The sequence below is a fragment of the Halictus rubicundus genome, chromosome 15 (assembly GCF_050948215.1).
Source record: "Halictus rubicundus isolate RS-2024b chromosome 15, iyHalRubi1_principal, whole genome shotgun sequence".
NCBI classification, from domain to species: domain Eukaryota; kingdom Metazoa; phylum Arthropoda; class Insecta; order Hymenoptera; family Halictidae; genus Halictus; species Halictus rubicundus.
The window spans coordinates 1,644,396-1,658,391 of NC_135163.1; the positions used below are offsets into that span (position 1 = coordinate 1,644,396).

General features: G+C 35.0%; 1 protein-coding gene across 2 annotated transcripts; it reads left to right on the forward strand.

The window, feature by feature from the left end:
* The first annotated feature begins 149 nt into the window (after positions 1–149).
* On the forward strand, positions 150–10,707 carry LOC143361795 (uncharacterized). 2 transcript variants are annotated; one of them, XM_076801448.1, is made up of 18 exons: positions 150–757; positions 1,582–1,716; positions 1,843–2,041; positions 2,135–2,292; positions 2,370–2,602; positions 2,680–3,006; positions 3,116–3,252; positions 3,358–3,668; positions 3,745–4,007; positions 4,092–4,359; positions 4,444–6,117; positions 6,303–6,647; positions 6,731–6,939; positions 7,030–7,311; positions 7,440–7,614; positions 7,834–8,101; positions 8,182–9,055; positions 9,363–10,707. In XM_076801448.1, the coding sequence occupies exons 1-17, from the start codon at positions 623–625 to the stop codon at positions 9,015–9,017; spliced, it is 5,955 nt and encodes a 1,984-aa protein (XP_076657563.1). In that variant the 5' UTR covers positions 150–622; the 3' UTR covers positions 9,018–9,055; positions 9,363–10,707. The 2 variants fall into 2 exon arrangements, with proteins under 2 accessions (XP_076657563.1, XP_076657562.1); XM_076801447.1 differs by having other exon boundaries at positions 151–757; positions 8,182–10,707.
* Positions 10,708–13,996: the final 3,289 nt, after the last annotated feature.

Below are 13,996 nucleotides of genomic sequence, written 5' to 3' on the forward strand. Positions count from 1 at the left end.
AATGGAATTGTATATTTTTTATTACATTGTTTCATAGCACTTTTTTATTATAAATTAATTCGAGAATAGTGTGTTAACAGAGAATTTCCTCTCTGGTGTTAATAATCGCAAGAATGGTCACGCCAATAAAAGAACGTCAGTAACGAAATGGACATGAACCAATCAGATTATTATTCGCATAAATGTCAGATACATTGAAAATGCTCAATGAATCCATCGAAATCAATTCAATATGAACTGGGCCTTATACAAAGCCAAAATACAATTCGCGGTTTGGTAAAGTGTTGAAAAATCACCGGATACCTCGACCGAAGCACGAGATACCTAGCGACATGGAGGAGGTCGTACTCGACAGGGCCGACGGAACAAGTGTCTGTGTACAAGATGGCGGCGCCCGGGGCCTTAACTGTCGTGAAAATCGCCAGGAAGTAACCCGTAAACGGAAGCCGCGCGGTGTCGCAGCGAGCCGCGGATCCCCGCTCCGAAGGATGTGATCCGAGGAAGAAGAAGAAGAAGGCCGAGTCCGGGCCAGAGGAGCCTTTTTCTACACTGCCACGAGGAAATTCGGATAATCCAGCTTCCTCGGGCCAGTATCGTGATCCTCTTCGTGGCCACGCCGACGATGGAGCCCAGGGAACGCTATCAGGAGCTCTGCAGACTTTGCGCATCCTACGACGCCGTCAAGATGGACATCTTCGGTCAAGAGGGCAAGAATAGACAGCTTGTTGACAAGATACAAGCTTGTCTACCGTTTAAGGTTCGTCATCGTCCTTCTACACGACGCAACACGCGTCTCCGCTGTCGGACTCCCTTTCACTTCGTGTCAGCTTGTACTTCCGAAAATGATCCTCCCTTTTCAATGAAACGTTCATTTGCATTCGATTTATTTCTGACAATAACATTTACCTTTCGATATTGTTATTTCGTCTTGTCCGTCGATTTTAAGCTTTGTTTTAATCTTTTTAAACATTGGAGCCACTTCTCAGAGTCTGATTAATTCTACAGAACCTTCTGAATTTATTTCTTCGTATATGTTGATTACTGTCCGAATGTATGTTTTCAGTATCTCCAGACTAATTTTTGTTTTTATTATCGCGTTTATTAAAAATTGGGTTGTTAAAACCAATTTATTTTTGTTAATCGAATTTTAGAAACATGTAAATAATTTCTTTTTCTTTTTTGTTAACTCTCTTTTTATTATCATTTTAATGTTATAATAATTGGCTTACATACTACTACGTTAAATAATTTAATGTGTTTCCACCAATACTGTTAGAGTAAATATATCAATGTTAGATTTGTCCTTGTTAATCTTGAATCTTCATAAAAATATTTCCTTAAATGTAATTATTTTCTTGTGTTAATATGTTTACTATTAAAATGTACTTCTTTCATTTGTTTTGATATTTGTTACATCTAAAAATTACATATTATTTCGTCTTCCATATTTCATAGATATTTGTTTAAACTTCACAGATAAATAAAAAAATATATAATAATATTTATTTATTTATATAGCAATTACATGTTAATTATGGCTTCGTTTATTGTTATCATTAATATTCAAATGTTTAATTACAGATTGCAGAAGATGATCGACTACCAAAATGCCTGTGTTACCGATGCATGTACAATTTGGAAAATTTCTATGATTTTAGAACAGCATGCGTCAATGCAGTGGCCCTCTTGGAAAGATGTTTACCACCATCAGAAAAAGTAAAACTTATAATATTTTATGAAACAATTAATATATAATAACAAAAGATGTGTAACATCAGTCAATAAATAAAGAGTCAATTACAGGAGGTAGGATGAAAAATCTTATCTTTTACTTTTATTTAGGTCGAAGGTGTCACAACCACCTTAAGATGCTGCGATGACTCAGAGCACTTGAAGCGAAAAAACAACATACCAATGTTGATCCCAGAAGCCCCTATTGTGAATCCTAATGCTGCCTTAGGTACACCGCCTAGATTAAATTCTGATGAGGAAGCAGATCACGAGTCCGAAGAAGTTGTTGATAATAGTGGCACAGATGAAGGTATTTTTAATCTTTGAAAAATATCTACTTATCAGCTTTATAACTGAAAAATTAAAATAGCAAATGAACAATGTTATTACTGTTTCACTTAAGCAACAATAGTGGACGACTCTGAGGATCATCGTTCAGAAGAATATGAAATGGATATGGAAACGAATCCAAGCGATTTTTTGGAGATGACTTCAATAGTTACTGAAGAACCAGAAGACTTAGAGTTGAAACATCAAGAACATTCTAATAATATCCCAGAGGTATGTTATTAAATTTTGAAAGAACTTTGCATTATAATAATGACTTGTATTGTAAACCACGATTTTTATTACTGCAGCATACATCTCAACAACACGAAGTTTACGTTTGTTCTTTGTGCAACAAAGCATTCAGTTCAAAGGGTCATTTATCTTTGCATGCGCGTATTCATGTCGGGGCTGGTGATGTAATTGGCGAAAAAGTTCTTACGGACGATCACACTTCCTATAAGAGACCCTACCAATGTGATCTTTGTCATAAATCTTATTCAACTGCAAAGCATCGTTGGGGTCATGTCTCAACATCTCACAGGTTTGTTCTTATTAATTTTCTACACTGACCTTCCCTATATTTCTCATATTTTTACATTTATCTTTTTATTGTAATAGAGGCCACCCAGCAGTGACATGTGGTTATTGTTCCCGGATCTATTCAACTCGAACAAATTTGGAAGAACATATAAAATCACGTCACGCTGGTCTTCCAGCGCCCTTGGAAGTTCCTGTGAACAATACCTACCGACCAGAGAACAGATGCCAGTGTAATGTTTGCGGAAAGATTTGCACAGATGCCGTGGAATTAAATCTCCATGGCAGAGTCTGCATCGAAGAGCAAAGATCCGATTTTCTGACCAAGAGTGAGAACAAGGATACTAAAATTGTAGATAGTTGCGAAGGATCAAGCATTGGTAGCGACGAAGATAGCAAAGATTATAGGTAGAATTTTTGATATCATTAATAAACAGATCCCAAAATTGAACAATCAATTAGTTTTACTCGTATCATCTGTTTTGTTATCGCCTATAGTTTCCGTTTTTTTTTTCAGAACTGCAGAAGCAAAACTGGCTAAAAATCCTCAATTAACGATCTTGAAGCAAGCACTAATGAAAGGTGATAGCCTTAAACGGGACTTTGAAGACAAACTTACGACAAATTGTAAACCAAAAAAACTGCCAAAAACAGGTAATTTGAGTATTAAAAAACGATTATGAATTAGTAAAATTTGTATTATTGTGGTATAAAAGATCTCGAGTAACTCGAAACATTCATAATTGTTTTGTTTCATAGAAAACACAGATGTGAAGAGTGATAAGAAATGGTATTGTGAATCGTGTCCTCAATTTTTCACTTCAGTCGAAAGCTTGAAAGAACATGAAGCAGTTCATGACGCTGATAAGCCATACATCTGTATTCTATGCAAAAAAGATTTTGTTCTTAAGTCTTCCTTGAGTAGACATATTCAAACGTTACATGGTGTTGATCCGTATCCTATTGTAGAAAGCGATAAATGTTTAAAGAAGATTCTTTCACGGCATTGGAATGAATCGATGGATCTTAACTATGAACAAAAAACTACAGAATTTCCGTTATCCCCAGAGGTACATTATTATTAAAGCGAAAAAGCGTTTTTATATTCGTATTTGATAGGCTTAATTATATGTTTTAATATTTAAGACGAATGCTGAAAACGAAGAGGATGATCATGAGAGTGGACAGGAAAATCTAATTGAAATTGAAACTGTATTTGTTTGTGAAATCTGTACCCGTGATTTTAATGATCGTGCTTCACTTTGGCTTCACATTCGAGCCACACACAAGGAATTTGCAGCATTTGCGTGTGGTGTTTGTTTGAAAATCTGTGCGGACAATACACAACTTCTGAATCACGTAAATATGTATCATGGTGGATCAAAATTGTTACTCTCTGAACAAAGAAGGTACTTATAATTTAACTGTACTATATCTTAGAAAATGTGTAACTTAATTTATCTACATTTGAATTTTATTGTCGTTGTTAATAGGTACAGCTGTACAATTTGTGGCAGACAACATGACTCTAGAAAGAAATTAATCGCACACGTATCCATACATAACGTAGATCCAAATTATGATCCAGCAACCTTTGTACAATTGAACAGTAATTATTACGGGGAGAATATTAATGGTAACGAAACTACGGAAACGATGCTTGACTATGAAGAAGAAGGAGACAAAGTAGACTGTTACATTTGTTACAAGTCATTTCCAAGTGAAGATCATTTGATACGGCATCAAAGAAATGCACACAGAGTGAGTATTTAAAAATATACATTTATCTATATTTAGTTCTATGATCTATCACTTTTGTTATATGGAACTTTTGTACCTTTACAGTCTGAACAACCGATGCTGGCAGGAGACTCCTTAAATCAATCTAACTTAAATGGTGGTGGAAATAGAGCTCAATACCACTTGTTCTTTGTTTGTGAACTTTGTGGCAGTTCACATTCCAGTAAATGGGAACGTTGGTTACATGTCAGCTCATCTCATGCCAACGAACCAGCCATAAAATGTGATCGCGATGACTGTGGTAAAATTTTCGCTACGAAGTCTCTTAGGAACGATCACGTTCAACATCATGCAATTCAAGGCCCCTCTCCGAACACATGTGAAATTTGTGGTAAACTTTGGGGCAGCAGAGTGGACTATTGGAAGCACGTTATGGGCGTTCATTCAGATACTGTTCCATTGATTTGTGGTGTTTGTCTGAAGGTTTTCCCGAATGTGTTACAATTAAGTACCCACGTCAAATCGAAACATTGGCCATTAACAAATGGTGATTTTAGTTGTGATATATGCGGAAGACCGTATTCGAACAAATCGAAAATGTCTAGGCATAGAAAAATCCATGGTTTTGAAGAAACTTGCGACAACGGAGTTGAAAGTAATGAAAACAAACCGGATGGACGAGTCAGAGAAACTGAATTAAGTTGTGAACATTGTACAGACTTAAAGTTTGCTAGTTTAGAGAAGTTGTGTAATCACAGACGAATCGTCCATGGCCTTTTCCCTTGCGATCTCTGTAATAAATGTTATGGAAGGACCTCGCATCTATGGAAACATGTTAATAGAGTCCATAAAGGTCACGAGGATGTTACATGTCCTTATTGCTTAAAAACTAGCGCATCGAAAGATCATTTGGCTACCCATATTTCGAAAATTCACAGGTACGAACCTGATTCTAGAAAAGATGGAAAAGACACTAGGCAATTTAAAACCGACGAAGTTAGTTTACATTACTGTGAGAAATGTAATAAAGGATTTCATAAGCGATACTTGTTACGTAGACATATGAAAGGATGTCAGAATTATAGGAAGGACCCTGGTGCGTTGCTTACTCGTTGCAGAGCTTGCGAAAGAATTTTTAAAGACCGCGCTAGTTTACAAAAGCATATAGAAAATCATCATAGCACGTACACTTGTCATCTTTGTAATGAAACGATCACTTCAAAATTAGGAATTATGACTCACAATAGAGTGAAACATATGGATCATCCGGATTTGACTTGTAATTTTGGAGCTTGTAAAAAGTTATTCAGGACAAAGGAAGATTTAGAATCACATAAAAAAGATCACAGGTATCATACAAACCCTAACGTTTGCGATTTCTGCGGTGACACAGTTGAGAATAAACTGAAATTGAAGATGCATGTACTGTCTCTTCATCGTAACGAAATTGGAGTATCTTGCGGAGTATGCTTAATCCCAATGAAAGATCCGAAAGAACTCAAGGGTCATGTAGAAGAAGTGCACTCTAGTGTTCTTTCGAAACCGAATACCTGCCAAGTATGCGGTAAACAATATGCTTCAAAATGGAAAGCTTTTGACCATACTAAAAAATGTCATGGCAAAGTATTCCGGACCTGTAAACAATGTTTAGCTGTTTTCACAGAAGATTCTGCCATCAGAGATCATTATGAAATGGTACATAATGTTCCGAAAGATCAACTTGCAGCATTTGAATACAGGTTGGATATTGGATCAAAACATGATGATTATGAAATTGAGGTAATTGAGGAAATTGAGAATTTTACGCATTTATGAGAAAGTGGATAAGTTGAAAGCGAAAGTGTACTTCTTTTCGACTTACTAAAATTATTGAGAAAAGAAATACATTTTTATCCAACTTCCATTTTTTACGATTGACTTAGAAAATTTTTATTTTTATTCGAAATTTATTATTGATTTTGTAGTCTCCCGACATTATTGTGAAAGAAGAACCAGACGATTTGGAGTATGATGTGGATCTGTGTGACGAGGATTCCAGTGATTCAAAAAGAAGAAGATTGTTAACCGATACATTTGATTGTGAAATGTGTCCTGAGATGTTTGTGAATAGCGACGCCCTTTCAATGCACTATCGTAACATGCATAATACAGATCCAGAAAGAATGTTCAAGAGACTGAAACAGGAAGAACAAAGAAAAATGCGTGGAAAACTAAGTTTCGCTTGTAAGAATTGTAAGAAACAATTTTGTACAAAGACATTGTATTGGAATCATATTGGAACTTGCAGGAGAAACGTTTTGCGAAAAGAAGTAAGGATTTTCTTCAATTCTTAAGTTAAATACGTATAGTAGATTTAGGTATTTCTATTAATCTGTGGACTTTCTTAATATAGGAGGAACTTTCGTCTTTACAAAATGATATGTTAGATAATCAAGAAGGTGTACTTGATAATCAAGAAGAAATTTTGAAAAATAATAATCAAATTAAAAAAGAAGAAAGTACATCAAATTTGAATATCCCAGACTTTAATCTATTTGAAGACATAAATCTTCAATTATCAGGTCAAAGACCTCTTCCAAATCTGATGCCGCTATCTCAGAGGTAAATGTTAGAATCAAATGAATCGTATTATTATCTTTCCCTCAATTTTTCTATTTGTATTTTGTATCGCCTATCAATGCAAAATTTTAGGGTGAAATCGTCAATGAAATGTTCAAGAAAAGATTCGAGAAAAGTGTATGATGAATCAACGAATACAGAATGTGCTTGCGAAGTCTGTGGAAAACAGTGGCCAGCGAAGAAACATTTATGGCAACATTTAATTCGCTTCCATCGAGCAGAAGCTGCGGTTACCTGTGGAGTGTGTCTGAAACTCTGCAAGGACTATGATGATTTAGCAGAACATTTGAAAGCTACACATGCTGCAATCCTATCTTGCGAAGGAAACAATTTCACGTGTAAAACTTGTGGCAGGTATTGACGAAATGAAAACTTTTTCAATTGTATTTGTATACCAGGAATTTATTACAATCTTATAACTCACTGTGGAAAATCAGAGTAGGTACGTTTTTCATAATTATGTTACATGTTTTCTGTAACAGATATCACAATGCACGCAGTAAGCTATTGTTACACACAAGTATTCATATCGGACACGCAAGTAATGGCACTACATGTCCGAAATGCTATAAGAATATTACTGACGAAACTGATCATTCTACTACATGTACTGGAAAAACAGAAGAAGAGCATTTGAAGAACGAGAAGAAGCCAGAAGTATGTGCTTATTCCATCTTTCACTGATACAAATATTTTAACTTAGCATATAGATTTAAAAAATTTATATATGGTCGAGGACAAAATTAAGTGAACACCCTTTAAAAACTAATAAAAATCGGTTTTTTTTTTTTAATTAAAAAAATCTTATAATTTTGGGTTTACAATTGATCTAATATATATGGCAATGAACAATGGTAATTAACTTTCCATAAATAGGGAAGCCTTATAACGGATGATGCTATGATAGAAGAAGTGGAAGAAGGGGACTTCGAGTCTGAGGCAGAAGAGGCAGATTCAGCAGAATCAGATAGTGGTAGTAGCACAGAGGTAGAAGACAATGATTCTGAAGGAGAATCCAGGGCCACAGGAGAAATGACATACAATTCAGATACTGATGATGATTCCGAAGAATTGGCTAATCTAGAAATGGATAAGAATATGCAGCACTTTGCTTTGGAAGGTCTTCAGGAATTCAAAGATACTGGTAATGAAATAAACAATTTATTGTTACAATTTCGCGCGTGCAACAAAGTCTATATATGAATGAATATTTAACATTTTCAGAAGCAGAGAAGAACGACGTTGATTTGTCAGATGATGATGGTCCTCCTGTGCTCAGCCCTATGATGCCTCTACTAACTGGGAACATGTCTGGAGAACAATCGATGGGAAAGAAATATTCTAAAGAAATGGGACTCTGTAATTTAGCAGAAATTCAAAATCAATCCTCTCCCAAATCAGTAAATTTCTACGGCAAGGGTTTGTCTAACAATGAATCGTTGGATTTTGAATGTGAAACATTTATGAATCGAAGCGACGAGGAATACGAAGGCGCGAAAAATGAATACGACGAAAATTCTATGGAAGAGAATGAAGACAGTGGGGAGAATGAAGGTAATGAAGAAGTAGCAGACCATGAAGACCATGAAGAACATGAAGAAAACGAAGAAGTCGAGCAGAACGAGGATAACGAAGAGAGTCATGAGATAGAGGTAAACGAAGAGAGTCATGAGATGGAGGTAAACGAAGAGAGTCATGAGATGGAGGTAAACGAAGACAGTGAAGGAAGTGAATTGTATGAAGAAACTGAAGATAATGAAGACAATGAATCGAATGAAGAAATTGAAGATAATGAAGACAATGAGGAACAAGAACAAAATTATGAGAATGACGAAAATGAAGAAAATGAAGAGAGTGATGAAAATGAAGAAAACGAGGAAAAAGTAGAAGGCATGCAATTGGATGATTTAGAGAATGCTGTACTAATGGTGACCGAAGGAAATGAGATATTGATACAACAAGATATATTAGAAGACGGAATTGAAAACGTAAATCAAGCATACGTTTATTCTACGCTTGCTTACAGTACTGAAGAAGACAGTGATGATGCAGGAAAATGAGTGCCAAATTGTGAATAAGTAATGTGAGAAAATGTAAGGTGAGGCAGTTGTTATATTGTTTTCAGAAATAGGGAATACGTGGAACTACATCTAAGAAGATATAAGATAGTGAATAATTAAATCTCAAAAATTAAGTTTTGAAAAACGTTTTCAGTAGTATTGCAGAACGCTTAAATTGATAGTTGACGAAAGTACGCGATACGAAATATTTTGTTGAAATAAAATGGTAATTAGTACAAAATTTTAAGTTACAAGTTCAAATTTCCTCTTCTCTGTTGCAAATACCCACGTATTCTTAAAATTGATTAAAACTAATCGGGATTCGTATTGATTTATTCTGTATAGAGAAAGAACAGAGATGCACTGTTACGTGATATGTACCTTAAAAGTTATGGAAATGCAAACCGATGCTGCGGTAACGTGTAAATATATGTGAAGTTTATAGTAGAAATATTTAGGACTATTAACAAAAAAATTCGTGCATGAGCATACAGGTATTGGAAAAAGAATCGAGGAAGAGTTAAATTGACCAAAGTCAATGTGATGTAATAAAAGAACAAACTCCTGAGCTCCTAATGGATTTATTTAAGTTTTTACCAATTCTGACGTCATGAGCGCAGATCGAATTCGTTCTCAAACTGTTTGAGATTGTTCGATCGATATCGATATTTGATTTTCAAAATTTTTTCTATAAATTTTTCCGAGCGCAAATAGTACAAATATAGCAATATGCAGAATTATCGTAATATTAGGTGAATAATAAACGCTATAATAGTAAACGACTTTCACAATTTCTACTAAATTATAAGCAAATCTTTTTGTATCCATATAGTATTGAACGTTCGTTTCACGTATATAATACTGTATTTGTTATACTGTTATACATATCTATGTTGAAGCTCTGTTACTATTATGATTAATAATAATAATATATTTTTTATTATTTCGGTATTATATTAATATCGATTCGATTGAATCTGCCGCAAGAAATTTCAAAACCGGAGGATCAAGGAACAGAGACAATTTAGTGTATATAGTAGTTCTGTAAGTAACATTGTGTACAGCTATATTATACTATACGAAACAAAAAAAAACACATTTGTATGCATGTATGAGGAAAGCGTGATTATTGTGTGACAGAAAGGAAAGGCCACCTTCTATTACTTTTTTTACCGTTGTACGTTTAAAACGTTCAAGGAGAAACTGAAAATTGCTTCTATTTTCCAATAAAAGTGTCGAATAACTACGCACCATAAAATAAATTTATTTCTGATATGTCGAACACTTTTATTCGTTGCATGGAATTTAAATTGACTCAGTTTCTCTACAAATGTTGTTCCACTGTGCTTTATCAACTTTATATACTTATATAGTTTAACGTTGAGAGTGACATGATTTCTTTTTCTTTCTTGGCCACATTTATTTCGTTAGGATTTACTTTCACTATTCTACGACCGTCTATGGTGTTCATTAGAAAGAAAAAGAAAAACCAAGTGTAATTTTCTATTCTATTGGATTAGCTATGCATGGTTCTTTCTGTTAACTTTCGTTGGACACTTATTTTTGTTTCGTTTATTATTTATTGGAGCATACGCTTCCTTTCCGACGTATTAGTATGTAAGAAACAAAAACGGCAATTCGCATTTAACGTTTGTAATAATTAAAATAAAAATGACTATAAGTTGATTAATTTATTATTTTTATTTCGATCCCATTATTTAAAAATTCCATGATTTTAAACTGAGCTTCGGAGCTCAATTGCACTATATCTTTTAATAACTTTTAGAAAAAAGAATATATGTATGTTAGCAACAATGTTTTATACTTTCTCCGAACGTCAAGCATCGTTTAAAAATGAAAAGAGGTATCAGGTCTAAGTCAAAAGGTATAGAATCTTATTAATGTTGAAGAAACAAACATATGATTGGGTTGAAAATGCGTTTAGTTAGCAATCGTAAGTTTTTTAAAATAAGGATTAAACATAACTGCAGAGATGTTAAAACAAACTGTATTGAAAGTATATTACTTTATATATTACTACTATTATTATTATTTTAAGCTTGCGGCGAAATAATCATAATCCAACTAAATTAAGATTTAAATAAAGTATTCTTTTACAAAAACACAATTATTTTATATTGAAGATATTATCCTTGCGATTTTATACAACGATATAAATACAACTGAAATTATGCATGTAATTTAAAGGAGCAGCCAAGAAGTAACATTTATTCATTTTTTTGTGTAATTCTGCGTAATATTTCCAATTATCCAATTTTTTTCAAGTGTAAATAAAATAACAAAACAAAACGGACAGAGAGTATCGTTTCTAGCCATTGTAAGCTGTAATGCTATCTTTCAGTTCTTCCTTCGGATGTTCTTGCTTTTAAACGGTAGGTTCCAGGAGGGCGATTAAGATGTAGTGGCAGACGTTAAGCCGACATCAAACCGAGGTTAATTGCTTTTTCAAAAAGTCGTCGATGCGTGACTGAGAACCGTCCGTAGACCTGCCTTTCAAGAATCCGAACAATTGAGGAAGAATCCCGTCCTCTCAGAATTCTATAGCAAGACTCTCTACAAAAATCTTCTACTGTGTACATCTAAAATAATCAAGCTCGCTACAATTTGAAATGCTCCAAGGAGCACATAAAAAAATACAACAAACATTTTTAGATCTAAATGTACAGGAATATTGCCATGCTAACACAATGATTTTTAATTTAATCTGAAAAGAAAAACTCTGGATGTAGTTAAAATGAATAATCGCAAAATAATAATATATAAAAGAAGATAGTAATTATAATTACTTATAAATAATTAAAGCATAATACAATATAGAACATAATAATTGAAGAAAAATATAAAAATTTTACAGTTGTCAATTTATTAATAGATAATAAAAAATATATTTAGTTTTATAACGTCTTTAAGATTACACAATTTCTTGTTACAATTTTATTTTTAATTTTTGGGAACAAACAAATCCTTGGGAACATTTTTATTTCTAAAATATCTAAAAAATAATACAAAGGGGTAATATATAAATCCTGTATAAAACAGAGATTGACAACGAACGTGAGAAGTTCTCTCTCGACAGGCTCCGAAGTGTTGCTTGTAGTGAAAGAAGGAGGGTTTCGAGAAATCGGACGATTGCTTTATTAAGACGTCAGGAGGTACAGGATAGGCTGGGCCTGCGGACGTTATTGCCTCAACCGGGTTCTCGCTTGGGACAATTGCTTCGAGAAGATCAAAAAGACCATCGAGAGAAACTGACAGCGAGAGCGAGAGAGAGAGAGAGAAAGAGAGACAGAGTGAGAACAAAAACCACCATACTGGCCCTTCGCGTGCAGCTCACAAAGTTAAGATACTGGTCCGGGAGGTGTTTATAAAGTTTTAGTAACATATTTAATTTACAATCGATGTCCGTTGATTCAAAATATATCAATGATTATGTTTTATGCATATTTTCCAGTCAGTACTCATTCTTTCAAAAGATCATAAACCTATTCGAATGTAATGAAATGTATACCCTTGTAATAATGTTCGAACAATGATTTTGAAAAATTACAAAACACGAACAGCGAACAAAATTTTAGAAAGCAGCGGCTTCATAATGTTAAGATTAGTTTGAAACGATCGGGTAGATAATAGGGGGTAAGTTTTTGAGTAATTTTATATTCTGACAAAGTACACGGTTGGACGTGCGTTATCGTTGGTATATCTCGGTTTCGTATCTGGCGATCTATTTCCTTTATTTCGTCGTAGATGGCCCCGTGCTTTATCAGAATTTGTTGATCTAGATTCTAGATCAGGCATGAGATTTAACTGTTCGATCCGAAGCTTTTCCTAAGGCTACGCCCCCTTGTCCCGGCCACGCGTCTCGCTCCCCGTGTCGGTCGTAGTTCTCGAGAAACCTCAGGTCCGTACCATACGAACTGCGCGTGGTGCATTAAGGCGACTCTCGTATCAATACATTTCCACATCACCCATGAGGTAAATACTATTGTCAATGCGTTTCCTTTTTTTGTCAGTGGTATTCCCTGTAGGCCTATTCCATTGCGGCACATGATAAATTCGAGAAAATATATTTGGAAAACAGTTTTTAATTATAGTGTCAAAATTTGACTGATATTTAGGAAAACTAGATTTTCACGCACGTTTAGACCTGCTTGGCGAGGAAGGAGACTTGAAATTATGAAGACTGAAAATTATCATGCGATGCAGTGGAATAGGCCTACAGGGGATACTATGAACTGCCAAAAAAAAAACGCATTGACAATATACCTCATGAGTACATAATGTGGAAACCTACTGATACGGATGCGCAGTCCATATGGTACGAGCCTGAGGTTGCTCGAGAACCTGGACCGTCACGGGGAAGCGAAACGTGCGGCCGGGTCAAGGGGGCGTAGCTCTCGAAAATGCCTCGGAAAGTGCTATTAATTCCGAAGACTGATCTAGATTTCCCATCACATTTCCTGTAGTACAGGAAACTAATTGTCACGTTTATCTCCGTACTAGCACTTCAAACCCTCGATTCTCATATTTCATATCCAAACCGACCACGTGCGCAGCACGTTAGCATCCCAAAAATTTGTGAGAACTCGGAAACGAAATTAACGAGGAGATTGGTAAACATACTGAGAACCATCAACAGATTGCTGCCTCGTTTCAGCAAATCCATCACAGTCCTGAATGGACCATCAGTTCCGAACAAACGAAGCTGAAAGCATTTCTCTAGGATATCCTAAGTAAACCGAGACACGCGCTCTTGTGGACTTGTTAATCCAAAAACAAACAGTCCCTCCTATGTCTCTCGCACCGCTTGTTTGACTAGAATGGCCAATGAAACAGTATTTAAGCAAGAACTAAGGAGTGTTGAGTGGTTTATTGTATTTCGAGCGTCTCATAGTAATAAGGAAAAGCTCGTATCACTCTTGAGCGATAGTTGAACACAAGAAAGAAACGTGTTTTGTGAT

Excerpts from the sequence above, each read along its gene's own strand:
- LOC143361795 (XM_076801448.1), top strand. The coding sequence starts at position 623 with ATGGAGCCCAGGGAACGCTATCAGGAGCTCTGCAGACTTTGCGCATCC. Across the intron at positions 7,312-7,439 it reads ACGTGTAAAACTTGTGGCAG|ATATCACAATGCACGCAGTA; the intron begins GTATTGACGAAA and ends TTTCTGTAACAG. Across the intron at positions 7,615-7,833 it reads AGAACGAGAAGAAGCCAGAA|GGAAGCCTTATAACGGATGA; the intron begins GTATGTGCTTAT and ends TTCCATAAATAG.